The following is a 27,555-nucleotide window of genomic DNA, read 5'->3' as shown; positions in this document are numbered from 1 at the left end:
TCGATTCATCTGTTGATGGATACTTAGGTTATTTCCATGTCTTGGCTATTGTAAATAGTGCCACTCTGAACATTAGAGTACATGTATCTTTTTGAATTATAGTTTTCTTTGGATATATGCCCAAGAATGGGATTGTTGGTTCATATGATAACTATTTTTATTGTAGTTTTTACCATTTTCAATTGTGGCTGCATCAAGTTACATTCCTACCAACAGTGTTACCTTCTTTCCACAACCTTTTCAACATTTATTATATGTAGGCTTCATGGTGATGGCCATTCTGACTGGTATGAGGTAACATCTCATTTTAGTTTTAAGTTGCATTTCTCTAATAATTAGCTATGTTGAACAGTTTTTCATGTGCCTTTTGGCCATCTGTATGTCTTCTTTGGAGAAATTCTTATCTTCTGCCCATTTTTTTTTTTTTTTTTGGATTGGATCATTTGTTACTGAGTTGTATGAGTTATTTGTATATTTTTGAAATTAAACCTTTGTTGGTTGCATTGTTTGCAAATATTCTCTCCTATAAGTTGTCTTTTTTTCTTTCTTTTTTTTTTTTTATGGTTTCCTTTCTATTTAGTCCTCCTTTGCTCTGTAGTATGTGAGAATTCTGGGCAGCTAATTACCCTGCCCATGTTTCACAGCACTGGTGTTCTGTCCCCAGGGTGCAAATCTTATCAGTTTGATTAGGTCCCATTTGTTTATTTTTGCTTTTATTTATATTTGTCTTAGGATACTGACCTGGGAAAACATTGCTATGATTTATGTCCGAGACTATTTTGCCTATGTTCTCTTCTAAAAGTTTTATGGTATCATGTCTTATATTTAGGTCTTTAAGCCATTTTAAGTATGGCATAGAGGTGTGTTCTAACTTCATTGATTTACATGAGGCCATCCAACTTTCCCAATATTACTTTCTGAAGAGATTGTCTTTTCCCCATTATATATTTTTGTCTTCTTTTTTGAAGATTACTTGACCGTAGGTGTGTGAGTTTTTTCTGAACTCTCTATTCTGTTCCGTTGATCCATATGTCTGTTTTTGTGCCAGTACCATACTATTTTGATTACTATAGCTTTGTAGTATTGTCTGAAGTCTGGAAAGGTTATGCCTCCACTTCAGTTCTTTTTCCTCAGTATTGCTTTGGCAATTCTGGATCTTTGGTGTTCCCATATAAATTTTATTTGTTCTAGTAGTTCTGTGAAAAATGTCATGGGTAAGGCATCTGTACTTTTAAAATGCTTCCTAAGTGCTGTTAATGCTCAGGCAAGAGCAGCAGTCTTCTAAGGAGTTCCCTTCACCCACTTTGAACTTCATGGCTATGGGATTTAGAAGTGGGGAGCACTTCTGAGGACAGACTTGATCAAACTCTTTCTCTTCTATATTCTCTTTGCTTTTCTCTTTGCATGGTGCCCCATTTGGCCTTGAGATCAATTTGCTAAGATGAGAGGGGTAAACAGCCATCACCTTGGTGATGTTAAAGAGAGGCCGATCACTTCACTGATTCTGGTATTTAGGAAGTGCTAAAGAACTCTAGGCCTGAATTCCTCCTGTCCAACAGGTAAAACTACATGGGGGGAAATTGGAAATGGCCCCTGACACAATCCCTAGCGGTGGGGTTTCTGGAGGAAATTATGTTTAAGACAACTATCAGACATCATTGTTCTCACTAAAGATAAACTTAAACTGGGGTTTGAAGAGTGAGATGTAGGTCATCACACCTTGTTACCAAGATTTAAGACAAAATTCTTAAGCTTTGTTTTTTCAGTAGCACTCTTTCCCTCCTGTGTTGTTGCCATTTAGTCCTCCTTTGCTCTTTAGTATGTGAGAATTCTTGGCAGCTAATTACCCTGCCCATCTTTCACAGCACTGGTGTTCTGTCCCCAGGGTGCATCTTTCTGATATAACTGCTGCTCAACTGCTGAGAGCTGAGGTGATGAGGAGGGAGGCTTGTGTCTGTTTGATCTGTGAGTAAGTGAAGTCACTCAGTTGTGTCCAACTCTTTGTGACCCCATGGACTGTACCCTGCCAGGCTCCTCCGTCCGTGGGATTTTCCAGGCAAGAATACTGGAGTGGGTTGCCATTTTCTTCGCCAGGGGATCTTCCCCACCCAGGGATTGAACCCTGGTCTCCCGCATTGCAGGCAGACTCTTTACCGTCTGAGCCACCAGGGAAGAACAAAGTGAAAGTCGCTCAGTTGTGTCCGACTCTTTGCGACCCCAGGGACTATACAGTCCATGGAATTCTCCAGGCCAGAGTTCTGGGGTGGGGTAGCCTTTCCCTTCTCCAGCAGATCTTCCTAACCCAGGAATCAAACTGCGGTCTCCTGTATTACAGGCGGATTCTTTACCAACTGAGCTATCAGGGAAGCCCTGTTTGATCTGGCAGTCACTAAAATTCTGGTTTTACATTGCTATTTTCCTTATTTTTAAGCACTTAGGAGCCAGATTCTTCCAGATAAACTTGGAGTGCCTAAATTTTGCCCAGTTGGGTACAGATGGGGATAGTTTTTTAAAAAGCACTCTTCCATAAATAGTCAACAGGCAGAACCTGTTTTTTTAGGAGGCCAGCTGAGATCAGAAAGTTATGATTTTATTGGGGTCAGTTTCAGGTCATGGACAAACCAGAATTCCTTGCCCAGGGTTTCCTGAGACCCATCAGACACTTCAGGGTTTCAAAAAGTCAAATGGGAGAAGCACATTTGTCCCAAAAAACCTGCTCAGACCAAGGAAATCATCCAGTTTCTTTGTTTCAAGCTCAGCTTGTGTCATCTGATTGTGATAACAATGACAGTCTTATGCTGGTCAGAACCTCTTTTTTTAAAAAAATATTTATTTTAAATTGAAGGATAATTGGTTTACAATATTGCTTTGGCTTTTCCCATACATCAATATGAATTAGCCATAGGTATATTCCTCTCCCTCTTGAATCTCCCTCCCACCTTGTCGCACCCCTCTAGGTTGGAACATCCTTGTCCATTTGATGAATGTTTGTGAAAGTGAAAGTCGCTCAGTTGTGTCTGACTCTTTACAACCCCATGAACTATACAGTCCATGGAATTCTCCAGGCCAGAATACTGGAGTGGGTAGCCTTTCCCTTCTCCAGGGATTCTTTCCAACTCAGGGATTGAACCCAGGTCTTCTGCATTACAGGCAGATTCTTTACCAACTGAGCCATAAGGGAAGCCCTGTCCATTTGATAACAAACAAGAACACAAATTATTAGCTAAATTTGGCTGTCAACAGTTTTCAAAATTTGGGGGTCATGGCAGGGGTAAACAAATAAAAAGGCACTGGATGTAAAAGAATTTAGAAACTGGTGGCTTTGGCTAAACTAAGGAGAACTGTTATTTTACTGTGCTAATGAAATGCTGGGATGAAGAGAGAATTGTGTGGACAATGAAAAATCTATAGGTAAGAATTCTAATGAATTCTCAGAATTCTACTTAGACCAGTAGAAATAAATATATGAAGTCTGGTGTGTTACAGTCTATGGGGTCACAAAGAGTCGGACACTACTACACAACTAAGCAGGCACGCATGCACACACACTCTACTCAGTAGCTCATTTAGTTACAGTAAACAAATAGAACAAATAGATTCAATTCTTACTCACCTTGCCCAGAAGTGACACGTGTTATTTTTGGTCACATTTTATTGCTGATAACTAGTCAAACAGTCTCAGTTCCACCTAGATGCAGGATGTGTATGTATGTGCACGCATACACACTTCCTGAAAAATATCAATCCCTGGTTGGGCCACCACTTTAAGCAGCAACTCTATATGGCAGAAAAAGCACGTCTTTGGTAGGGTGGCAGCTATCACTGACATGAAGAAACAAGAAAATGAGTCATTGCAGAGTTGAGTTGTAACTCAAGTGACTCAAGAGTTTGAGGAGCCTTCCCTGGTGGTTCAGTGGTTAAGACTTCATGCTTCCAATGCAGAGGCTGTGGGTTCCATCCCTGGTCTGGGAAGTTAGATCCCACGTGCTGTGTGGCACAACCAAAAAGTGAAAAAAAAAAAAAAAGGAGTTCCTGATCTGAAAGAAATGGAAGCCCATTACAGGGAGGTTTCTGGAGTCCAGGACATAGAGACTACTTCTTGAAGGTGGTTAGCTGAAGGCAATATGATATCAAGGAGTCTAGTCTGGGGACAGAAAGTTTGGGTCCTGAAGTACAGACGAGGGTGAAGTTTGCACACTGAGAAATTAAAGAGGTAGAGATCAGCACAGAGCATAAAGAAGTGTCAACAGAAGTTTCCAAAATGGTCACTGGCAACTCTAGTTGACCTGGTAAAGCAGAGGCGCGACAGTGAACAAACAGACTGAGGCATATTGGATGGCAGAACCAGGCTTACAAGTTAGAACAGTCTGGCTCACACCCCATTTACAATATCTTAAGCTTGACCATTTACAATATCTTAAGCAAATGGCTTAAACTCTTTGAGCCTCAGTTTCTTCACTCATAAAAGAGAATTGTTAATACCCGCCCCACTGGATGGTTACAAGAATTAAATTTGGTAACGCAAAATGCAAGCGCCTGGGAAGAACTCTAGTTAACAGGATCCTGGGTTTTCCTCCCTTGGCTTGTTGCAGTAGCCTCTTAAAAGGTCTTTCTTTTTTTTAACTTTTCCCAACCTGCCACCCACACAGTTGATTCTCAATGTAGCAGCCAGAATGATCCCTTTCAAACCTAAGTCAACCAAGACTTACATAGAGTGAGTTCGAGTTCTTAGCTAGAGTTCTTATACCAGTGGAAACCCCTCTGTGATCTGTAGCCACCACTTCCCTGCCCTGTCCTGCGCTGTTCTCCTCCTCACCCTCTCTCCCCAGGCCCCCATGCTGGTCTTCAAGCAGGTCAAGCGTGTCTCTGCTTAATGATTTGTTGCTCCTTCATCTGGAAACCTTTTCTCTCAAAAGTCTGCCTGAGCCCTCCTTCACTCCCTCCAATATTTGCTCAAATGCTTTTCAGTGAGGCTATCTCTGAATATCTAATTTACAAGGGATCCTCTGCCCCCTAGCCCCTACTATCCCTCTCCATCTTCCCTGCTTTAATTTTCTATCTACTTACAAAGCACACTGTATGTTCTTATTTTGTCTTACTCTCTACGTACCCTCTCACTGTGAGGCATATTCTGGGGCTTGAGATTTCTGGCTGGTTTCTGCACTGTCATATCTCCACTTTGGCTCACAGTAGAAAATGAGTACTTGCTGAATGAATGAACCTATTATGAGTATTGGAGTATGTTGTTCTTTAAGCTCTGGGACCACTGCAACGTGGAGACCTCCCTGTTCATTTCCCCACCCCAAACTCCCTTAGATTATCAGGATTTAGCCCCCCTTAGAATATCAAAACAGTGGGAGGATCATTGGACTTGAAACCACTGCATCTTAAGAAGCCTTGGGATCTAACTCTAAGTTTACAGGAAACACAGAGCAAAGGGGAGTAAGTTGATACCACAAGGAAGTCTCAACCAGATTCAGTATGTGGCATATTCCACAGGACAAATGACAGTTTTTTCAGCAAATGTATATCATGAAAAAAAAAAAAAAATAAAGCAGTAGGGAACTGTTATAGATTAGAAGAGAGTTCATCCAAACAAAATGTGCCCACCTTGATGGGATCCTCATTCAAGGAATTTAGTGTAAAAGACATTTTTGGGAGAATTGGCAAAAATTTGAAAGTGAAATGGCTATTGGATGATAATGACATCATGGTCATGTATGTACATACACAGAAGCTAACACGTAGGTGGGTAATATTATACAGAATTCAGCTCCACAGAAAATGATGTTGAGGGCCTATGTTCTCAGTTCTCCTGACGAGGGTAATAGCAAATACTATTCTAGATACCAAAGTGTGCTGTGCTAAGTTGCTTCAGTCATGTCCAGCTCTTTGAGGCCCTATGGACTATAACCCACCAGGCTTCTCTGTCCTAGGGATTTTCCAGGCAAAAATACTGGAGTGGGTTGCCATTTCTTTCTCCAGAGATGCCAAGGAGGTAAGTTAATTCATTACATAAATGGATATCTTAGGCTATTAAGACTTAGTTTTCTCATGGCACCCCAGTTAAGAAGACCTGGTATGGGGAACTGACACGAAGCCTGGCATTTGCTTTAAATTACTGGAGTGTGAGATGGATAAAACAAGGTTGGCAAAATACTAATAATCTTTGGATCTGGGTTATGAAAACATGGAGGTTCTTTATGGTGTTTTCTGTCCATTTTGTATGTGTAAAAGTTCCGTAATAGTCACTACAAACTTGGTTTTTCAAGATGAGGAGGAGGTGAAACAGTTCTTTCTCAGGAGGAAAGAGGCCTATTTTTTATTTTTTTTCCTCTCTGTGTCTCTGTGGGGTGTGAGTTGGGGTGTGAAGGAAGAGAGGCGGGTCTCTTGCTTGGGAGGAGCGTTGTGTCTGTTCAGCCCTCCTTGCAGGCTCTTTTGTTCCTTCCTCCTCGGCTCACCCCTGACTGATGGAGGGGAGCAGACTTGTCTTAGCTGGTAAGAGTGGGCAGATGGCTTTTGGGGCTGGGGCTTCTACTGCTGGTACTGGGAGGTGGGCGTCATACAGAAGGAGAGCTGATGGGCTGTGAAGTGCTTACTTTCCACCAGGCACCTATTGAATTGGAAGGCAAAAATTTCTACAAATATGTGTCCACTAAAGACACAAGACTGAAGACAAATCACAAGCAAATGGCCTGTGATTTTTTTCCCCTTTGTCCTCTCTCTCAGTCCTGAGTTCAGAGCTCCCCTCACCTGTTCTGAGAGGCTGGCTCTGGCCTGGCACCATGGAGTAGCTACCCTCTCTGTGGTGGGGACTCAACACCCCTCATAGATAAAGTTCTGATCTCCATGTTTTAGGAAACCTCAGGGAAATGCACTCAGCCATTTCACAGCTTCTCCATTAGTGCCTGCCTGGCTGGGAAAAGATCTAATCTCCGGTAAGAGATCATTTTGTTTGTTTGTTTGTTTGTAGTCTGGGTCTGGAACAGGCAGGAACAAAGGCCCATTTGTCTCTAGGGCTCTGATCTGGCAAGATTCCCCCCTCCCCACCAGGCAAACACTTGTCAGTACAGCCACTTAGTTACTTGGTGAGTCTCTCATGGTTTCCTCTCACTCCCCCCTCAGAGTCACCAGCTACAGGTTGGTTTCCATTGCTTATCACGTTTGTGATTTTTTTCTGTCCTTTTGAGTAAAACTGGACTTGTCAGAAGTGTTTTGACACAACGACTAAGGTTCTGACCTCTGCTGGCTCCCATACAGTGGAGCTCAGTGGTTGGGACCTGAATGCTGTGTCTGACAGCAGCCTGGACCAGCTCTGCTGGGGACCCTGGGAGGTGAACCAGCTGCACACACCTCGAGCACTATTGGTGCTGCTGGGGTTAAATGACCTTCACTCAATTGCAGGAATTTTACCTTTTGTATTGATGAAGTATTTAGCATATGGTAAAAGTACAGTAATTGTTAGCCAGAACAGAGTGATGAAGTCTATCGGTAGAATGTCCGCACAGCCCTGGGGAGGCAAATTTTAAAGTATTATTATCCATACTTCACAGATGAAGACACAAGGCTTACAGATGATGGCAAAACTTGTCTAACATCCGGCAACATCTGACAGATAGAAAAGCCAGGATTTGAATCTGGGATTTTGAGATGCCAGAGCCTGAGCTCTTTCTCCAAAGTTGGGGCTTCTCAAACTAGTGGTGGCGAAGGACAGGATTTCTGCCCTAACCTCTCCCACATCCATAGTTTTTAAAATACAATAAAATGGAGTTACTAGAATAATGAAAAGACATTTACAATAACAAGCTGTATTTTTAAAGTTACTATCAGACTCAACAGGCGTAAAATTATTCTTTCAATTACACTCAATTTCTATGCTTTTCCCATCCTGGATCTTGATAAAGCTTTCTCAGATTAGCACTTCTGTTGGCATCAGAATCACTTGGGGTGCTTGCTAAATGCAGTTTTCCTAGCTCCATCTCTACTTGGATCAGAATGACTGAGGGTAGAATTCAGGAATCTACATTTTAACAACTCATTTCAATAATGTGCTCTAAATCTGATCATCATTGTTCTCTGCAGTGCTGCCTCCTCTCTGCAGATTATAGAGAGTACACTAACAAGTGAAGTGAATATTATGTTTTTTTAGTCTCCCAACCTGAGCCCTACTCTTCTTTTTAGTTTGTTTTTAAGTATTAGAGACTCCTTTCTGCAGAAGCTCACCAATAGAACCTGTTTCTGAACTCATTTAGTGCATGTCAGTGTCAACAAAAAAGTATAGTCACAGCCTGAAAGTAGAGAGTTATTTTATTTAGTGGGAATGTTTAAGACTCTGAGCCTGGGAGACAGCATCTCAGTAGCTTTGAGAAAACTGCTCCAAGGAGGCAGGGGTGACATCAGGCTATATAAGTTTGCAACAAAGGGAGCAGGCAGTCTGAACATCAAAGATGAGGAATCAAGTTAAGGAATTTAGCCTTCTCCCTACAGGGAGATGTAAGCCTCTGGGCTCACTGAGTTCATTCCTTTCGTGTACACCTCAGCTATCTGGGGCCAATCCTGTCTCCTTGCTCACCTTGCTGCTTGAACTCCCCCAGCTGCTCAGCAGTCACTATGAGGGGTGGCAGCATCCCCTGGATGGTGGTTTGGGGACCCCTCATTCACATTTGGAGGCCAGAAATCGCTGATGGCTGTGACATTTCTTGTTGATTAATATGGCAGGAAATATAATCATTTCACATCAGCAAAGGTGTTTTGGGTGCAAACTACAGACTGAGTAGACGGGGACCAGGTCACAAGGTGCCCACATCCAGGAGAGAGGGAGTATCACTAGAACAAAGTCCAGAAGTTGGGGCACTTCTGTGTGTAGAGGTGGGGGAGAGGAGCGGAAACCAGTGTCAGAGACAACTGAGGAGTGAACAGTAAGGGGAGAAAAAAAATGTGGGTTTTGGGAGCCAGAAAGGGGATGTGACCAACTGTGTGAAGTACGGCTGATGGGCTGAATAAGACAAAGACAGCCCTGAGCATCTGATTGGTAGCATGGAGTCATGGAGGTGTTTGGGATGTGGCAAGAGCAGTCTTACAGAGATGAGGGAGGCTTCATGGAGGGGCTTCAGGTGAGAAAGGGAAGAGGGAAATTGGAAACAATGACTCCAGAGAGTTCTTTCAAGCAGTTTTACTATAAAGGGAAGGAAAGGTCTAGAGCTTTCATTGGGGGGACAGGGAAAAGGAGCTTATTTAGACCTCACGTAGTGGCTAAAGAGGCAACTTCTGTAATGTCCTGTATCTTTTTTCAGTTAATTCCTCCAGTAAAACAGAAACACTATTGACCATAACTTTTTTGTTTTCAAGCTCTTTGAAACTCTCCTTAATCTCAAATGATGTTGTCTAAGAAGAGTCTGCAAATCACCCTCATTCCTTACATAGCTTAATTTGAATATATTTGAACAAAACAACATTGAATTTTTTTTATATTTGCTTTATTTTTGGCTGAATTACTTTAAATTTCATTTCTACTTCAAATACATAGTTCTTTTCTAACATAATCACATATATTATCATGATAATCCTATTATTATACCTAGCAAAATTAACAGTGATATCTTAATATTGTTACCTAATCTATATTCAGATAACCCAGTTTGTCGCCGGTGTTGCTCTGTTCAAACCAAAGGCCTACAGATTGCATGTGATTGTTGTCTTTTTTTAAGCTATTTGTTTTTTTTTTGTTTTTTTTTTTTGTGCCCATTGACTTGATGAAACTAGTTCAGTTGTTCTATGGAGTGTCCCACTTTCTGGATATATCTGATAAATTAGGGTGTCTTTTGACTTGTTCTTCTTTCTCTTGTATTTCCTAAAAAACTAGAATTGCATATACAGATTAAACATCTTGGATAAGAATTTTCCATAGGTGGTGCTGTGTGCTTCACATTGTCTCACTTCAGAAAGCACAAACTATTGAGGTGTCCCATTGTTAGTGATGCTAAGACTGATCTGGGTCAGGCGGTGGTTGCTTCAATTAGAGTTTGTTTTTTTTTAGATAGGAGAAATAATAGCATGCCTATATGCTGATGATCTTTGACAGAAGGCTATCTATTGATGCAGAAGAAAAAAAGAGGGATTTTTAAGAACGTCCTTAAGTAGACAAGAGTGTGTAGAATCTATGGAAAAAGTTGGATATTGCAAGTATTGAATGCAGCCAATTTATTCGTAGTAATGAGATCATTTGGGCATAAGTGTAGGTAAGGTGAATAGCTGTTGTAAAAAGGCATGTGTGTGACAGTTCTGTTCTGTTAGCTTCCTTTTTTTTTGTTCTGTGAATAAGTAGCAAGTTCATCAGGTGAGGGTAAGACGAATTTCTAGGGGGAGGAAGTCATACAGTCCTCTAGGAGAGTGGCAGATGAATTGACTGGACACGTACCATATCATTGCTATGAAACATTAAGGAATTACTTGCAGTTAGTAGTCATGAACGTGAACTGAAATTGGTAAGCGTCATTGTGTGATTTTCTTTAACCATGTTCAGCTGCATACTTGCAGGTTGCAGTAGCACAGAGAGTTGAATTTAACCAGACTTGGGGGTTATGCAGCCATGCATGATGAGAGAGGTCAGTTGAATGACTGACCGGGGAATCTGAGGTGGATAGAAAGGAAAGGGAGGGCAGGGAGGAAGTGAGAGGCAGTGAGAAGGTGGTAGGATCAAACACAGAAGACTGTTGGAGTTGGGTACTGGTTGGACTAAGCTGCAGAGATGAGAGTGATGATGAGAGAGGGGATACCTGAAATCGAGACTATGAAGGGAGTATATTTTTTGGAAATGACAAGATCAAAGATATAACCTTGGAGTGCGTTGCTGCGGTCACGGTCTTTGGAATTGAAGAGATCAAAAAACTGAGAGCCCAGTTGTTGTTGTTCAGTCATGCACTTGTGTCCAGCTCTTGCAACCCCATGGACTGCAGCATGGCAGGCTTCCCTGTCCTTCACTGTCTCCCAGAGTTTGCTCAAACCCATGTCCGTTGAGTTTATGAAGCCATCCAACCATCTCATCATTTGTTGTCCCCTTCTTCTGCCCTCAATCTTCTCAGCATCAGGGTCTTTTTCAATGAGTTGGCTTTTCACATCAGGTGGCCAAAGTATTGGAGCTTCAGCTTCAGCACCAGTCCTTCCAATGATTTCCAACCCAAATCAATTCAGGGTTGATTTCCTTTAGGATTGACTGGTTTAATCTCCTTGCTGTCCAAGGAACTCTCAAGAGTCTTCTCCAGCACTGCAGTTCAAAAGCATCAATTCTTTGGTGCTCAGCCTTCTTTATGGTCCAACTCTCACATCCGTACATGACTCCTGGAAAGACCATAGCTTTGACTGTATGGACCTTTGTTGGCAAAGTAATGTCTCTGCTGTTTAATACACTGCATAGATTTTCATTGCTTTTTTTCCAAGGATCAAGTATCTTTTAATTTCATGACTGTAGTCACTCTCCACGGTGATTTTGAAGCCCAAGAAAATAAAGAGACCAGAGGACTAGAATAATTCTGTAAGTGGATATTAATGCTATGAACAGTTATGATGGAAATAGTGTTGGAAAGAATTATAGTAAGCCAGGAGCTAGCATATTCAAGGAATAAGGAAGAGTGTCCTGAGTGGAGGAGAAGGTGGGCAGCAAGGTGGGCGGTAGGCAGTGTGGCCTTCACAAGGTTGTCATGAGGATGAAATGAGTGGGTGCATGTGGTGGAGTTCCAGCACTGAGCATAGGCTCAGCAAGCATTACTGGTTTTCATTTTGAGTCTGTATGAATCTAGAGATCAAAGCTTAAAACACTGAGTTTATTTTTGCAAGTAGGTTGATTGCTCTTCATTTTAAGACCTTTATAACAGGCAGAGCTGCTCACACAGCCACATTTGACCTGGGGAAGTGGTGAATTTCCTGTCACTCAGCACGTTCAGCAGGCAGAATGAACATCTTTCAGTAACAGTGCTGTAAAGGGGACTCCAGCAATTGAAGGTGATGGGTAGGGAGATGGTGGGGGTGATTCTAAAAATTGAAGGGCATGGGGACAGGGGAGGAGAGGTGTCAGAGCTAGATTCTTTCTTTCATTCAAACATGACTGAGCACTTCTCAGTTATGGTGCAGAGCCTGGCTAGGTGCAGGGGGCCAGAGATGGATCTTACAGGCTGGGACAGACCTGCAAACATGTGATCTGGTGAGAGCCAGCACAGGCACAGCAGAGCTGTGACGATCTCTGTGGTGTCAAGAAAGGCTTCAAAGTCCAGGGGCACTTGAGCTAGTAGAGGAGGTTCAGGGGGGAGGTTGTGGTCCCATGAGAACAGGGTAGGAAAGGACATTTCAAGCAGAAGGAGCTCTCTGGGCAGGACTGCAAACGCATGGAAGAGCATGAGGCATTTGGAGTGCTACAACTGAGTTACTCTGGGCAAATCACTCTTCTTTCTTGTCTCAGTCTCCCTGTTTGTAAAATGGGGATAGCAGTGGTATCCTCTCAACCATGGGATGGTGAGGAGGGCAGGATGGTGAGGACTAAATGAAGTGATGTGGATAATTTTTGTCACAGTTCCTATTGCAATCCCTTTGGGTGTTTTATCTAACTCGATTCTTTAAATAATCCCATGAGATGGGCTCTGTTATTATTATTACCATTTTACAGATTAAAAAAACTGATTCCTAGGGGGTTGAACAGCTTGTCCAAGGTCATGTAAACTGGTGAGAGGCAGTTTGAACTCTTTCCCAGCTCAGTCTAATTCGAGTCCTTACTCTTAACTCTTAAGCTATGGTCAGTGCTTCACATGTAACTAGTATTACACACTTGGTAACTATTATTGTCATGAGTGCTAAAGTGTCTCTCCCAGAGAGTTGAGGATTCTATTACTGTTTCTGTAGCTGGTTGAAGATCACCACTGCTGGTATCTCATGACCAGCAGTGACTATTTTTGGAAGTCCCTCACCACCTACAGTACATATAGATCAATGATTATACCACTTGTTTCAATTGGTTGATTTTTAGAAATCAAGAGTGATTTTTAATCTCCTTAGAGGGCAAGTTGTTCTGAGTAAATGTGATGTGAGGGAGGAAGAACTGGGTTTGCTGCACTCCTCTGATGTCTGTGCAATGAACCCAAACACAGGTCTCATGGGCCAGCATTGAGGGGGTGGCAGTGAAGTGGCAAATACAGGTGAGAGTGGCATCCTAAGTGCCATGACTGCCCAGAGTGTTGTCTGTGAGGCCGCTGAGCAGGAACCCTGTCCATCAGTGGTGCCTGAGGTAAGCATAGACCTCTAAAGGATGGGCAACACTTCCCTCACTCACTCATTCAACAAATAATCCTTGTTTGTTGTCTCTTTGCGATTCCATGGACCACAGCCTGCCAGGTTCCTCTATTCATGGTGTTGGGGGAGTTTGAAGTTTCCTTGGTTCTGTCTTGTCCAACAAAAATTTGAAGCCACAAACGGCCCAGTGTTACAGCCCCTTGTAATTTCCTCGGACGGACCAGTGTTACAGTTCCGTGTTACAGCTCAGTTTTATTTCTAAAGCAAAGGAAAAGGCGTGAGGGCAGGTCGACCCAAAACACACAAAGAGAAGCCCCCAGCCCAATTTTGGCTCCTCTTTTTGTATGTTTTTTCTCCTCCCCCTGGGCCTGCCCTATGTAAATTGGGCTAGCCAGGAATGTTGTTTGTTTTACCTGAGGTCCTCATTTGGTCCTGGACCTTCCTTTGTTCTATTTTTGCGGGCTTTCCCCTTGTATTTTAGCCACTGCCATTCTGGACTCCTTTTTCCTATTCTAACTACCTAAACAATGGGATTTCCCAGGCAAGAATATTGGAGTGTGTTGCCATTTCCTCCTCCAGGGGATCTTCCAGACCCAGGGATCGAAACCATGTCTCATTGAGTATCTCCCATATGCCAGACATGCATCTGGGCACTGAGGGTAGTAGTGAAGAACCAGCACTTACAGGGTTCACATTTTTAGTAGGAGGAGACAAATGGTAATCCAATAATAATATGAATGCTTGCATAATCACAAACCCCCCTCCCTCACCTCAGAGGAAATTTGTATGACATGAAAAGAAGGCTAGCTATCAGAGGCAATTTTTGGACTGTACCAGGAGGCTGCTAGGGAGCCAGTGCTTCTCTAAATGGATAAGGGGAGCCCTGACTGTTTTTTGACAAAGAGCAGAATGGCACCTCTCACTTCTGTCCTGTCCATCATGCCCAGGATCTGCCTGCCTGCCTCCTGGTCATGAAAAGCTCAGACACCCCAGCCTAGATATTTAGATATGTAGAACTTTTAGTCACAGTGATGTATGTACAGGTAACATTTTGTTTCACTTTCTTTGTTATAATATTTTAAGCATTTTATTTCGTGTTGCTACTTAAAATTCATATACCATTATATATATATTCTATCTGAATGTAAGTACCATAGTTTAATTATTTCACTATTGTTGTAAGCTTAATTATTAATTTTAGATTTTTTTCACCATAATAAATCTCTTTGAAAGCTGTTTTTTCTTTTTGCACATGCAAATTGCTTCATAAAACTCATTCTTTGTCTCATGAATCTTCTTCCAATTCTCACCAAAGCTGTGTAAGGTAGGGAATTGTCTTATATGTGAGGAAATAGAAATATACAACTTTTTCCCCTTGGAATTATTTATTCAATCTTATTTCCTGGAAGTACAATAACTTGGTTCATAGTCATAAGCTCTTAATTCTTTGGTGTGATTACTTTCTAAAAAAGTTAAGTTAATTTCTACTGCTCTCTTGAAATATACCAATTTCATTATAATCTGCCTGTCAATGAGTATTATCATTTTGAAAACTACTGGTTAAAGTTAATTTTATAAACTAGTATCTTAATATTCCAGTTACCTCTTTTGGGTTTCTCTCAAGAGTAATCATAATTTCATATGTTTATTAATGGTATTTTCTGTTTTGTGATTTGTTTGCTCATGTTGATTGCCTGTTCATTTTTAAAGGCTTTTACTGTGAAACTTTTGCACACCTTGAGTCTTATTTTCCTTTTTATTACAATATTTTTATTGTATAGAAGTTGGAATTTTCATGCAACTATTAAATTTCCTTTGTTATTTTTCTACATTCCATCAGACGAAAGAAAGCTTACAAGTATAGAGTTCTATTTTTAGCTTCTAAAACACATTTTTATAATTTCTTGTAACTCTAAGAGTAATGCATGTACACTTAAAAATTTTTTCAATATACAAAAATTTATAAAAAAATGAAAATGCTCATTACTCCTTATTCTACCTTCCAGGTATGTGTGTGTGTGTGTATATATATATTGGTATAGTCTTTCCTCTTTCTCACATTTGAATTTAAAATTTTTTTTCTGAATTTCAGTTAACATTATACTCATAAAACTTTCATATATCATTAAATATTCTTTGATAATAAATAACTTTTAAAAGATCTGTTTAGAGTTCATTTCGGATGAACTGAATCCTGTCTTCTTAAAATTGCTATTTATGTATGCCCAAACCAGAGACTAAACAATTCTTTCTTCCCAGGTTGGTGTATGGTGCTTGCTTCATCTTTCTGTCATGTTCTTATTAGTATTGGACTATTTTTAGGATTTCTGTGCTGTTTATGAGCCCAGAACATTGCACCTGTAATTGACTTTTGTCTCTTTTTTTTTTCTGAGCCCCTGGGGCTTCCTGGATTGAGCCATACCAGGGCCCACATTGGAGTTTGGCAGAGGTCCCCGTCTATCTTTTTAATCTTTAACCTTTCTACTCTTGGAAACTGGTGCTTCACTCTGTTTTACTGTCCTCTTTGTAGATGGTTTTTGATCATCCTGAGAAGAATGAGCCTTGGCCTCCAGACCCAGTAAAACAGACATCCATGGAGAACAGTGTTCGTTCCTGAGGACTTGGAGGGCTTGCAGCCCAGGAGGATTAGCTAGCAGCAGGTAAGGAACACCTGGAGGAGTGGGATGTGGAAGCAGCATGGGGGTCCATACTCTGTTTAGGAGAGGCACAGTGGAGTGCGCTGGTAAGAAGCCATAGGGGCTCAATGTATGGCTACAGCTTTGCTGTTTTCTTTGTGTTTTTTATTTATTTATTTTTCAGTCCCTAGTATTGATAGGTGATTTGCCTATTTCTATAAACTATAAATATAAGATTTAAATTTATTCTGTAATTCAATCTACCTTTTTAAAGCACCTATTCTGGCCAAACCCTGCATTTGATACCCAGCAGGTAGTGATGTAGTGATATAGATGGGGAGCCCTCCTTTGGGATTTTCTTTCTGTTGGTTCAGTGTTGGCTTATTCTCTGTAAGTGATAATGTGAGTTGTTACTTATTCCTCTAGAAGCCAGGTGGGGGTTGTTAGCATTCATTGATAAGTCCAATCAATTCAAGAATCCTTTATTGAATACCCACTGTGTTCCAGGTGTGAGGGAGTACTGGAATTTCAGAAATGAGCCAGGAGGAGTCTCCCTCTAGCAGGGGGTCAGTATGAAAAGCAAACATTACTGGGACTTCTCTGGTGGTCCAGTGGCTAAGACTTCATGCTCCCAGTGCAGGGGGCAGGGGTTTAATTCCTGGTCTGGGAAGTAAGATCCCACGTTGTAGAGCATGGCCTAAAGATGAAAATCAAAAGCAAGCATTACTAAACACTAGAGATGAATAGCAGGGAGCAAGAACAGTAGGGAAGGGGAGATGGCCTCCACAGGAGCCCAGAAACGGAAAGGCTGTTTGGTTGCCAGTCAAATGGACAAGAGGAGAGATTCCAGCAGTGCAAAATTGTAGAGAAGTAAGAAGGCAATCAGAGAAATGATTGAGAAATTAAAAACTTGGACTATTTTCCCAAAGAATTTGGGGAAAAATATTTACTATTCCTTTCCTTCAGTCTGGGCTGTTTAGATGAAACTTATTCAGTCTGTGTCTCTCTGTAGCAGCTTGAGAGATGAGATTGACTCTCTAAGTCCCTCTGACTAGAGGGTCTAGCCAGTGGTGGACTTGGAGCCTCAACAGAGGATGGTGTTCAGAGAACTGGGAGCCCTGACATGAGGTTTCAGATGAGTGCCCATGGCACTCATGACAGTTCAGTTCAGTTCAGTCACTCAGTCGTGTCTGACTCTTTGCGACCCCATGAATCGCAGCACGCCAGGCCTCCCTGTCCATCACCAACTCCTGGAGTTAACTCAAACTCACGTCCATCGAGTCAGTGATGCCATTCAGCCATCTCATCCTCTGTCGTCCCCTTTTCCTCCTGCCTCCAGTCCCTCCCAGCATCAGGGTCTTTTCCAATGAGTCAACTCTTCGCGTGAGTACTGGAGTTTCAGCTTTAGCATCATTCCTTCCAAAGAAATCCCAGGGCTGATCTCCTTCAGAATGGACTGGTTGGATCTCCTTGAAGTCCAAGGGACTCTCAAGAGTCTTCTCCAGAGCACTGACCTTAAAGGCTGAGGTGCTCTTGAAGTTGTAAGACTGTGTATGGTTGAAGGTTTGCAGAACTCTTCTTTCCCGGGAAACCTGACCTTTGAGGGCAGGGTTTGGCAGGAAGCTGAACACAAGCCCTTCTGAGCCTTGGCCCAGTGAGATAGTGAACCAGGTTCCACATCCCTACCTCCTGTCTTATTTCACTTATACACATAAAAGTTAAGTCCAAACTCCATCATTACCAAATCACTCACGCAACTTTGAAAATTATTTATGTTTACAAAATCATAGTTTCTTTAGTTATAAATGAAGCTAATAAAATTTCCTCTGCTTATCTCACAGGGTTGTACTGGGTCTCATAAATCCAATTGCTGGGTCACCTAAATGGTAAAATAGTGCACAGTAGCAGTGTCAGCACAGATAGTGAGGGTGTTTATTTTGTGATTGTCCAGCAGTTATCTCATTAGAGACCCTGAATTCTGAGTCTTAAGTCAACACTGACTTTTCACTGTACTTTTTCACAATGCCTGTCCATTAATGCAAAAACCATGGACTTTTAGTCAGACAAATCTGGGTTGGAATTCTGGATTATAAGTATGCTCACCAAACTCAGGAGAAGAATAGAGGAAATAAGTACTGGCAAGGGTGTGGAGAAAAGGAACCCTCATACACTGTTGGTGGGGGTGTAAATTTGTGTATCCACTGTGGAAAACAGTATGGAGTTAGCTTAAAAAATTAAATATAGGACTGCTGTATAATCAAGGCAGTTCCACTCATGGGTATTTATCCTGGAAAACAAAAAGCTAATTCAAAAGATTTATGCATGCCAATGTTCATTGCAGAATTACCTATAATTTATAATTGCCAAGATATGGAAGCATCCTAAGTATCCATCAACAGATGACTGAATAAAGAGTATGTGATATATACATGTATATACACAAACACAATGGAATATCACTCGGCCATTAAGAAGAATAAAGCCATACCATAAAACCTTGCATTTTGTGATATGGATGGACCCAAGGAATATTATGCTAAGTGAAATAAGTCAGAGAGAGAGAGACCCACAAATACTGTACATTTTCACTTACATGTGGAATCTACAAAAACAAAAAACAGAAACAGACTTAGAGTTACAGAGAACAAACTAATGGTTGCCAGAGGGAAGGGTGATAGGGGGAAGTGTGAGAGAGGTAAAGGGGGTTTGAGGTATAAACTACTAGTTATACTTAAGTGTGCTGGTGTGGCTGGCTGGCTAGAGTATCAGTTATAAATAAGTCAGAGGGATGTAATGTACCGCATAGAGACTATAGTAAAAAATGTTATAATGGTACATAAGAAACACAAGCTGGAATCAAGATTGCTGGGAGAAATATCAATAACCTCAGATATGCAGATGACACCACCCTTATGGCAGAAAGTGAAGTGGAACTAAAAAGCTTCTTGATGAAAGTGAAAGAGGAGAGTGAAAAAGTTGGCTTAAAGCTCAACATTCAGAAAACGAAGATCATGGCATCCAGTCCCATCACTTCATGGGAAATAGATGGGGAAACAGTGTCAGACTTTTTTTTTTCTGGGCTCCAAAATCACTACAGATGGTGACTGCAGCCATGAAATTAAAAGACACTTACTCCTTGGAAGGAAAGTTATGACCAACCTAGATAGCATATTCAAAAGCAGAGACATTACTTTGCCAACAAAGGTTCGTCTAGTCAAGGCTATGGTTTTTCCTGTGGTCATGTATGGATGTGAGAGTTGGACTGTGAAGAAGGCTGAGCACTGAAGAATTGATGCTTTTGAACTGTGGTGTTGGAGAAGACTCTTGAGAGTCCCTTGGACTGCAAGGAGATCCAATCAGTCCATTCTGAAGGAGATCAGCCCTGAAATTTCTCTGGAAGCAATGATGCTAAAGCTGAAACTCCAGTACTTTGGCCACCTCATGCGAAGAGTTGACTCATTGGAAAAGACTCTGATGCTGGGAGGGATTGGGGGCAGGAGGAGAAAGGGACGACAGAGGATGAGATGGCTGGATGGCATCACTGACTCGATGGACGTGAGTCTGAGTGAACTCCAGGAGTTGGTGATGGTCAGGGAGGCCTGGCGTGCTGTGATTCATGGGGTCGCAAAGAGTCGGACACGACTGAGCGACTGAACTGAACTGAATCTATAAAAATATCAAATCACTGTTTTAGACCTGTAACTAACATTATAAGTGACCTGTACTTCAGTTATACTTGATGAAGGACCTGAAGTTCAGGTTGATGAGTCATGGCCAGTGCTCCACTCTGCCACTGTTTGCCGTTCCACATTGCCTCCATGTGGCTCTCATGCCCGTGGGCGCTGGCGGGGGTGGGCTCTAACCTTCTGTGCCTTATATTTACCTAGTTCAAAGTCCATGAATGTCATTCTCCTTTGGTGTTCCCAGGACCAGTGAATGAGACATGGCAGAGATGATTACTCCACAGAAACAGGTGCAGAGAGGTTAAGAGACTTGCCTAAGGCCACCAAGAGTGGGGACAAGAAGCCAGGTTCTGTGATACCCATTTCAGTACTCCTACTGCCTTATCTCTGATAACCTTAGGAGCAGGCTTCCTGGAAGTCGACTATAGATCTGTTTCTTTTTTTTTTTTTGAATTTTTAAAAATTATGGTTGATTACAATGTTGTGTTAATTACTACTGTATAGATTCTTAATCAGTTAGCAAAATCCTAGGGGTAGTTGCTTTAACTCATTATGGTAAATAAACCTAGTTACTTAGGGAATAAGTTAATGTTTTCCAGAAGATTACAGACATTATTTGAATTCAAAGTTCTTCCATTTTCCGTTCAGTTTGACAATAAATTCTGGGAAAGCAAAGTAGGTCTTTACTCAGATATAAAGGAGCCTATTCAGGCTCTATTTAATTTGTGAAGTCCATTTTCTAGAACTTTCAGCATCCTGGACATGATGCAGTGAAAGGGTCACGGGTTAGGAAAGCAAGTGCGCTTGGATTTGAATCTCAATCTACTATTCACGCAGTTCTGTGATCCTAGGCATTTCTCTTAATTTCTCAGCACCTCAGGTGGTTAATCTATAAAAATGGAGATTATGGCACCATCATGGTTGGTGATGGTTAGGGCTTTTCTGCACAGCTCTGGAGATGCCCTTCATGTTAGGTTATTATTAACATGGTGCTCACTGATATTGTTTATCATGATGCCCCCTGGTTTATGATGAAATTAAATGAAATAACCTCCTATGTGCTTAATGCATTTTTGTTTTCATTTCCTTAACTGGTCACATATCTGCTATCTTATTAGGAGATCCCATCTTCTGCTATGAGGAGAGTCAGTTTCCTGCCACATGTAGAATTCCATAAACCTGAATGTTCTATTGTGAAGCTAACCCTTGGCTTTCTTCTCGCACAGGAATCTAGCACCAGAGCCTTTAGAGAAATGCACTGTGCACCTACCACACCGTCTATGGTGAGAGGTCTCTTCCTGGCAATTTTAAAAGGAGGCCAGGCCTTTTTATGGAGTTTGGCTTCCTGTGACATAGACACGTCAGCCTGCTCTGCTGTTCTCTTTTAGTTTTTCAAGCATGTATGCCTTCCTTGAACAAATAGTGTGAGGCCCTAGGAACTGAGTGTGTAAGTTGTGGTTCTTGACCTCAGGGAGCTCAGAGAGTACTCAGGAAGCCAGACTGAGACAACAGGAAACTAAGATTCAGGGAGTACAAAGGTGTGGTGGGCAAGTCCATAGAGTGCTCATGGTTCAGAGAGGAAGATGAGAGTGTCTGAGGATGACTTTCTACATTTCAAGCCCAAACTGAGGGTGATTTTTTTTTATTTTGGAGACTTGCTGAAAATGGGAGATAGGCATGCGCTGGAATTCAGTTCTCGTCACTCTAAAGCCATTGCTTAGCTCGTCATTACTTTTGGCTGTTCTTTACATCACTTTCTGCCTTGTCTCACTTTTTTTTAGGCATATTTTCCTGCTCAGAACAGCGTGGTTTCCTTGAACACGTCCTTCATTATGACTCGCACCAGCTTGAAGAAAAAAGTCTTCAGCTGCTGTGTGCTCATCTTTCTCCTGTTTGCCATCATCTGTGTGTGGAAAGAAAAGAAGAAAGGGAATTACTATGAGTTCCTTAAACTGCAAAACAAGGAATACCAGGTGTTGCAGGGCCTGGAGAAACTGGCCGTGAGCTCTAGTTCCCAACCTGTGTCCTCCAGCAGCACCCACAACCCCCAGAGGAACATCCAGGCACTCGGTGGTCCCAAGGCCAAGTTGAAGGCTACCTTCCAGGTGTGGGACAAGGACAGCTCCTCCAAAAACCTTGCCCCCAGGCTGCAAACTATCCGGAAGAATTATCTGAACATGAACAAGTACAAAGTGACGTACAAGGGGCCAGGGCCCGGGGTCAAGTTCAGCGCAGAGGCCCTGCTTTGCCACCTCCGGGACCACGTCAACATTTCAATGATAGAGGCCACAGATTTTCCCTTCAACACCTCTGACTGGGAGGGCTTCCTGCCTCAGGAGGACATTAGGTCCAAGGCTGGGCCGTGGGGCAGGTGTGCTGTGGTCTCTTCAGCAGGATCTCTGAAGTCCTCCCGGCTGGGCCGAGAAATAGGTGGGTTCTGCCGTGTAGAGACTGTTATCTGAGTGGCCAGTGCTCATTTGGACCATCTGGGCACATGGACAGGGGTGGGGACTAGCAGTCCCAGTATGGCTCGTGGACTGGTGGAGCAGCCCAATCGGTGTTTCTCAGATGTGCTTCACGAGTCAGAGGTGGCAAGGGGGCAGTGGAGAGAATGGGGATCCAGTCTTCCAGCAGCTTTATTAATTCGAATAGCTCTATTTTGATCCATTTTAAATACTGGTGTCCTACAGAAAATTTTGTTTGAAAAGAAAGTTCCTTTGCTACCAAGAAGGAAAACACTGCATTAACATTTAAAAATATTTAAAGCATAGATCTCTACTTTATCTTCAGGTCCTGAAATTCTATAATTTACTGATTAATTAGCAACTAATTATCTCTTTTGGCCTCAATGACCTAACTAATTTTTAGTTTTGCTCTTTGAAAGGAGTTAATTGGGGATTCTGGACCAATTCAGGAGGTTCACAAATCCCTACAATCATATGAAAACTATGTGCTGTTTATGTGTGTTTAACATGCGTATCTGTATAATTCAGCCTGCGTTGTTCCAAAGAGAGAGTCCATAGCTTTCTGTTGTATCTCAAACGGGTCTGTGACCCCCAAAATCGTTAAAAATCACTGATGAGAATATATAAATTTGCTTTTCCCAAAATTTGTCATAGTTCATTAAGATAGACAAACTAGGGTTAACATATACACTACATGAAAGAGATAAACCAACAAGAACCTGCTGTATAACATAGGGAACTAGTCTCAATATTTTATAATAACCTATGAGGGAAAAGAATCTGAAAAAAATTATATATATGTATTTCATGGGCTTCCCAGGAGGGGAAAGAATTGGCCTGCCAGTACAGGAGGAATAAGAGACTGGGGTTTCATCCCTGGGTTGGGAAGATCACCTGGAGGAGGAAATGGCAACCTACTTCAGTATTCTTGCCTAGAGAATCCCTTGGACAGAGGAGCCTGGTGGGCTACGGTCCATAGGGTCACACAGAGTTGGACACAGCTGAAGTGATGTAGCATGCATATATATGTATATGGGGTGTGTGTGTATGTATATGTTTCACTGTGCAATACCCATGAAGCTGATGCAACATCGTAAATCAGCTATGTTTCAGAGGCTCAAGAGGGAGGGGAGATATATAGATATAGATATATATAGATATCTATGTATCTATAGATATATAGTCATAATGTAAAATTATGACTGATTTGTGCTGTTGCACGGCAGAGATCAACACAACATTGTAAAGCAATTATCTTCTAATAAAAAAATTAAAAAAACTATACTTCAGTAGAAATAAACTTAAAAAAGTAGAAAGTTGATCCAGATTTGTAAACATAGATATAGCACAGTGCTATGGATTTGCTTAATGTGCCTTAGTTCGATTGTTCTGAGAGAATGTGTTTTCCATGATTGTGAAATGAATTAGGCTAAAGGAAGCAAAGCACTTCTGTCAGGCCCTGGAAGGTACTGGAGCAGGTGAGGTCATATGTCTCCTTTTTTATTTCCTTCATATGACTGCCAGGAAAAATGGTCTGAAACCGAGCATAGGCTCTCAAAAGAAGTAAAGCAGACTCAAATTAGATTCTCTAGAGCAGAAAGAAGTGATGAGATCATATTTTATACTTCCCCAAATGGGCAGCACTTAGGAATAAAAGCTGCCAAGATAACCAACCCCACCCCAACTTTTGCTTTTGCTTTTTTGGTTTCTTTTGGACTTCGTTTTCTAGAAGCTAAATGTAATTGGTTTTTATTTCATCTATAATGGAACTAGATTTCTTTCTTCCTTCCCCAATTTTTCTTTTAATGGTAATGTTTAGAATATTCCAGGTGTTAGCTGATCCTCTTCTTCAAGTCACCATTGCCTGCCTGGCTGGAATTGTGTTGAAGTTTCAGGTAGAACCTAATACTTCCATGAATTGGAACTATAATCTTTATTTTTATGTACTTCATAAAACATTGGAGGGGTTTAACTAAACTTTAAAATAATCTTTTTCTGTAGACTGCAGTTATCATTTCAAATATGTGATTTCATGGAAGGACTTTGATCCTGAGATCTAACAAAAATCATTAGAGTCAATCGAAGAGTTGACTTGTTGGAAAAAGACTCTGATGCTGGGAGGGATTGGGGGCAGGAGGAGAAGGGGACGACAGAGGATGAGATGGCTGGGTGGCATCACTGACTCGATGGACGTGAGTCTGAGTGAACTTCGGGAGTTGGTGATGGACAGGGAGGCCTGGCGTGCTGTGATTCATGGGGTCGCAAAGAGTCGGACACGACTGAGCGACTGAACTGAACTGAACAAAAATCGTGTGCTAGACTTCAAATGTTCTGCCTTTTATTGGGTATTTCCCTTGGGCATTTAGTCTAACAAATACGTTAAGAAATTAATTCATGTATTCTTTTATTCCCTCATGGATTCATCAACAGTATCAAGTAGGAACTTAGAATACAAAGAGGAAAGAGAGAGGAAAGGCCTTCTGTTAAAGGCCTCTGAGCTTGCCAGGCCCACAGCCTTCCCATCACATCTGGAATTTGTCCAGCTTATTCCCAACTGTTGAATATATCAAATAGTTTCAAATTGTTTGCTCTTAAACGTAGTACTGCTAATGAGTTTTGTGAAGATAACTTAAGTGACTGCTGCTGCTGCTGCTGCTAAGTCGCTTCAGTCGTGTCTGACTCTGTGTGACCCCATAGATGGCAGCCCACCAGGCTCCCCCGTCCCTGGGATTCTCCAGGCAAGAACACTGGAGGGGGTTGCCATTTCCTTCTCCAATGCATGAAAGTGAAAAGTGAAAGTGAAGTCGCTTAGTTGTGTCCGACTCCTAGTGACCCCATGGACTGCAGCCCACCAGGCTCCTCCATCCATGGGATTTGCCAGGCAAGAGTACTGGAGTGGGGTGCCATTGCCTTCTCCGTAAGTGACTACTACTGCCCTCCAAAGGGGAAATACCCTCAGGAGCAGGGCTAGAAGACCAAGTAACATATGTTTTAGGGCTCTTTTTCTGGGGCATTACAAAACTGTTTATCAGAGGAACTGTAACAATGTGTTGTGTCTCTGGCAGTCCCACAAACCAGCCAACAGTGGGCATAGTAATTTTTAATTGTTTTTGATACATACACATGTAAAGTATCTTAGATTTTTTTGAATATTCATTTCAAGCAGTAGCACACTTAACAAATATTATAACTAATAGGAGTAACACGTATGGTGCAACTGCTGTGTGAGTAACAAGCCTTGCTCTTTTAATCCTCCCAGTAATCCCACGAGGTAGGTACAATTATTGTCCCCGTTTTACTGATGAGCCAAGTATTAACACTCAGAAAGCTTACACAGCTGGTTGATAGTAGACTGGGACTTGAAACTGGGGTGTTTGACTCCAAGGCCCCCACACTTAGCCTAAACTCTTCTTTTGTGCCCCATGGTGATTGTAGTTTTATAATAATGAATGAATCCCTTGTCAGGTTAAAATAATAACTTCATATTCTTCCTGATTTTCTCTCCTAGAAGAGAGGAGAAGAGCATTCTGAGACAAAAGTAAGAAGCGAAGGCTGCATGGAAAAAAAAAAGTGCAGAGCATGTTTAAGCATCACAAATAACCCTGTTTGGCTGGGAGGTAGGGTCTCACACGGTGAAGAGGGCTGAGAAATGAGATCGGAAGGGTAGTCAGGGTTCAGTTCTTAGAGGGAGTTGACCATCATAATAAGGACTTTGAATTTGGTTCTTTAAGCCATGGAGAGGCCTAGAAGGTTTTGAGCAAGCAAGTGTTGGGATCATGTGTGTTTCAGAGAGGTTTCATATGTCTCTGGGTCTCCTTGTCTCAGGGGATTGCAATCTAATCTCTCTGCTGTTAGGGAATATTGCCACATCCAATGGGAAGTGCCAGGTCCGTTGAGCAGTGGTGGTGGTGGTGGGAAGAAAAGGTTTGACTTGAGAGGCTTGGTGAGGTGGAAGAGACAGAACTTGGTTCTAATTAGACATGATCTTGAGTCTAATTGGTAGGGGTAGAAGCCAGGGTCTCTGGCCAGGGAGCAGGCTATATTATATCAGCAGGGAGCATTCTTCTGGAGGAAGACAGGTTCCATTTTGGATGTTCTAAGTCTGAAGTGTTTGTGGGTAGATACCCACTATGCAGTTGGGTATTTGCTTTCAGGGAAGTGTAAGGGTGGGAGATTAAGAGTCATTTGTTTCAAGGTGATAGTTGTAATCCAGAAAAGAAGATTGATGAGAAAATCTAAAGCAAAGTTTACATTTGAAGGGCAAGGAAATAACAGGGACAAACAAAAAAAGAAAAAAAGAAAAAATCAGAAGGACCAGTAGGAAAGGCTGAAGTGAAGCAGGTGTACCACATGATGGAAGGCAAAAGTGGGTAGAGTTTGGGCATATTTTTGGGCAGATGGAGTTCCTGGGCAGAGTGATGACTGGGAAGACACCCTTGGATATTGAGTAGCTCAGACAGCATGATTGTTTATATCAGGGTTCAGCAAACTTTCCCTATAAAGGGCCAGATGGCAAATATTTTTGGTTTTGAAGACATACAGTGTCTCTTAAAATGACTGCTATTTTAGTGCAAAATCAACCACCTGCGTGCATGCATGCTCATTTGCTCAGTCATGATTGATTCTTTGTGACCCCATGGACTGTAGATGGCCAGGCTCCTCTATCCATGGGATTCTCCAGGCAAGAATACTGGAGTGTGTTGCCATTCCCTTCTCCAGGGAATCTTCCTGACCCAGGGATCGAACCCGTGTCTCCTACATTGCAGGCAGATTCTTTACCATCTGAAAATCAACCACAGACAGTAATAAATGAATGCATCTGGTTATGTTCCAATAAAACTTTATTTACAAAGATGAGGCAGGTCAGATTTGCTCTGTGGGCCATAGTTTGCCCACCCCAATCTGTGTCATATCTAGTTTTCCTAGTCAGAATCAGAATATGGTCTTCCATACATGGTTATATGATTCATTAAGCTCATTGGAAAATATAAAAAAATATTTGGTCCAAGTAGTGATAAAATTTCTTTCACCATAATTTCTAGCTATTTGGAGTTATTATACCCGGACCCAGTAGCTGTGGATTTCTCCTGGTGATTTCCTCAAGACCTATTCAAGCCTGAAAGTTTTTTAGTCTTCAATAGCAATAGCAAAGGACAGTTTGACAAATAAGAATCTAATCCCTTTTTTTATAAGCTTAAATTTAGTGGTCTGTTTTAAAGTTTTCTTCTTTGATTTTTTTTTTTAAATCTTAGAATAAAATTCAAACTTCATACCTTCATAGCACAGCCTGCATGGTTTGCTTTTTTCCAGTCTCTTCCACTGCATCCTTTATTTTTTCTTTCCCTCATTCACTTGTTCGCAGTTAAGTCCTTACCCTCCTTAGGGTCTTGACACTGCTGTGTCCTCTGGCTGGAATTTGCTTTCCTGGACCCTTCCCATATATATGTATATTTTTTTCAGATTCTTTTCCATTATAGGTTACTTTTGTGCCACAGT

The 27,555-nt window shown here is 41.7% G+C and overlaps 1 protein-coding gene across 2 annotated transcripts in view; it reads left to right on the top strand.

Moving 5' to 3' along the window:
• ST6GAL1 (ST6 beta-galactoside alpha-2,6-sialyltransferase 1) overlaps positions 1 to 27,555 on the top strand; it is a 151,510-nt gene that overhangs the window by 90,936 nt on the left and 33,019 nt on the right. For both annotated transcript variants that reach the window (XM_027538537.1, XM_027538547.1), the window contains 2 exons: positions 15,806 to 15,935; positions 21,376 to 22,024. In XM_027538537.1, the coding sequence (XP_027394338.1) occupies positions 21,427 to 22,024 (598 nt within the window). In that variant the 5' untranslated portion in view covers positions 15,806 to 15,935; positions 21,376 to 21,426. The remainder of the gene's footprint in view (positions 1 to 15,805; positions 15,936 to 21,375; positions 22,025 to 27,555) is intronic.

This window comes from Bos indicus x Bos taurus, chromosome 1, assembly GCF_003369695.1.
Source record: "Bos indicus x Bos taurus breed Angus x Brahman F1 hybrid chromosome 1, Bos_hybrid_MaternalHap_v2.0, whole genome shotgun sequence".
Taxonomy (NCBI): domain Eukaryota; kingdom Metazoa; phylum Chordata; class Mammalia; order Artiodactyla; family Bovidae; genus Bos; species Bos indicus x Bos taurus.
This window is presented reverse-complemented; position numbering and strand designations above follow the sequence as displayed.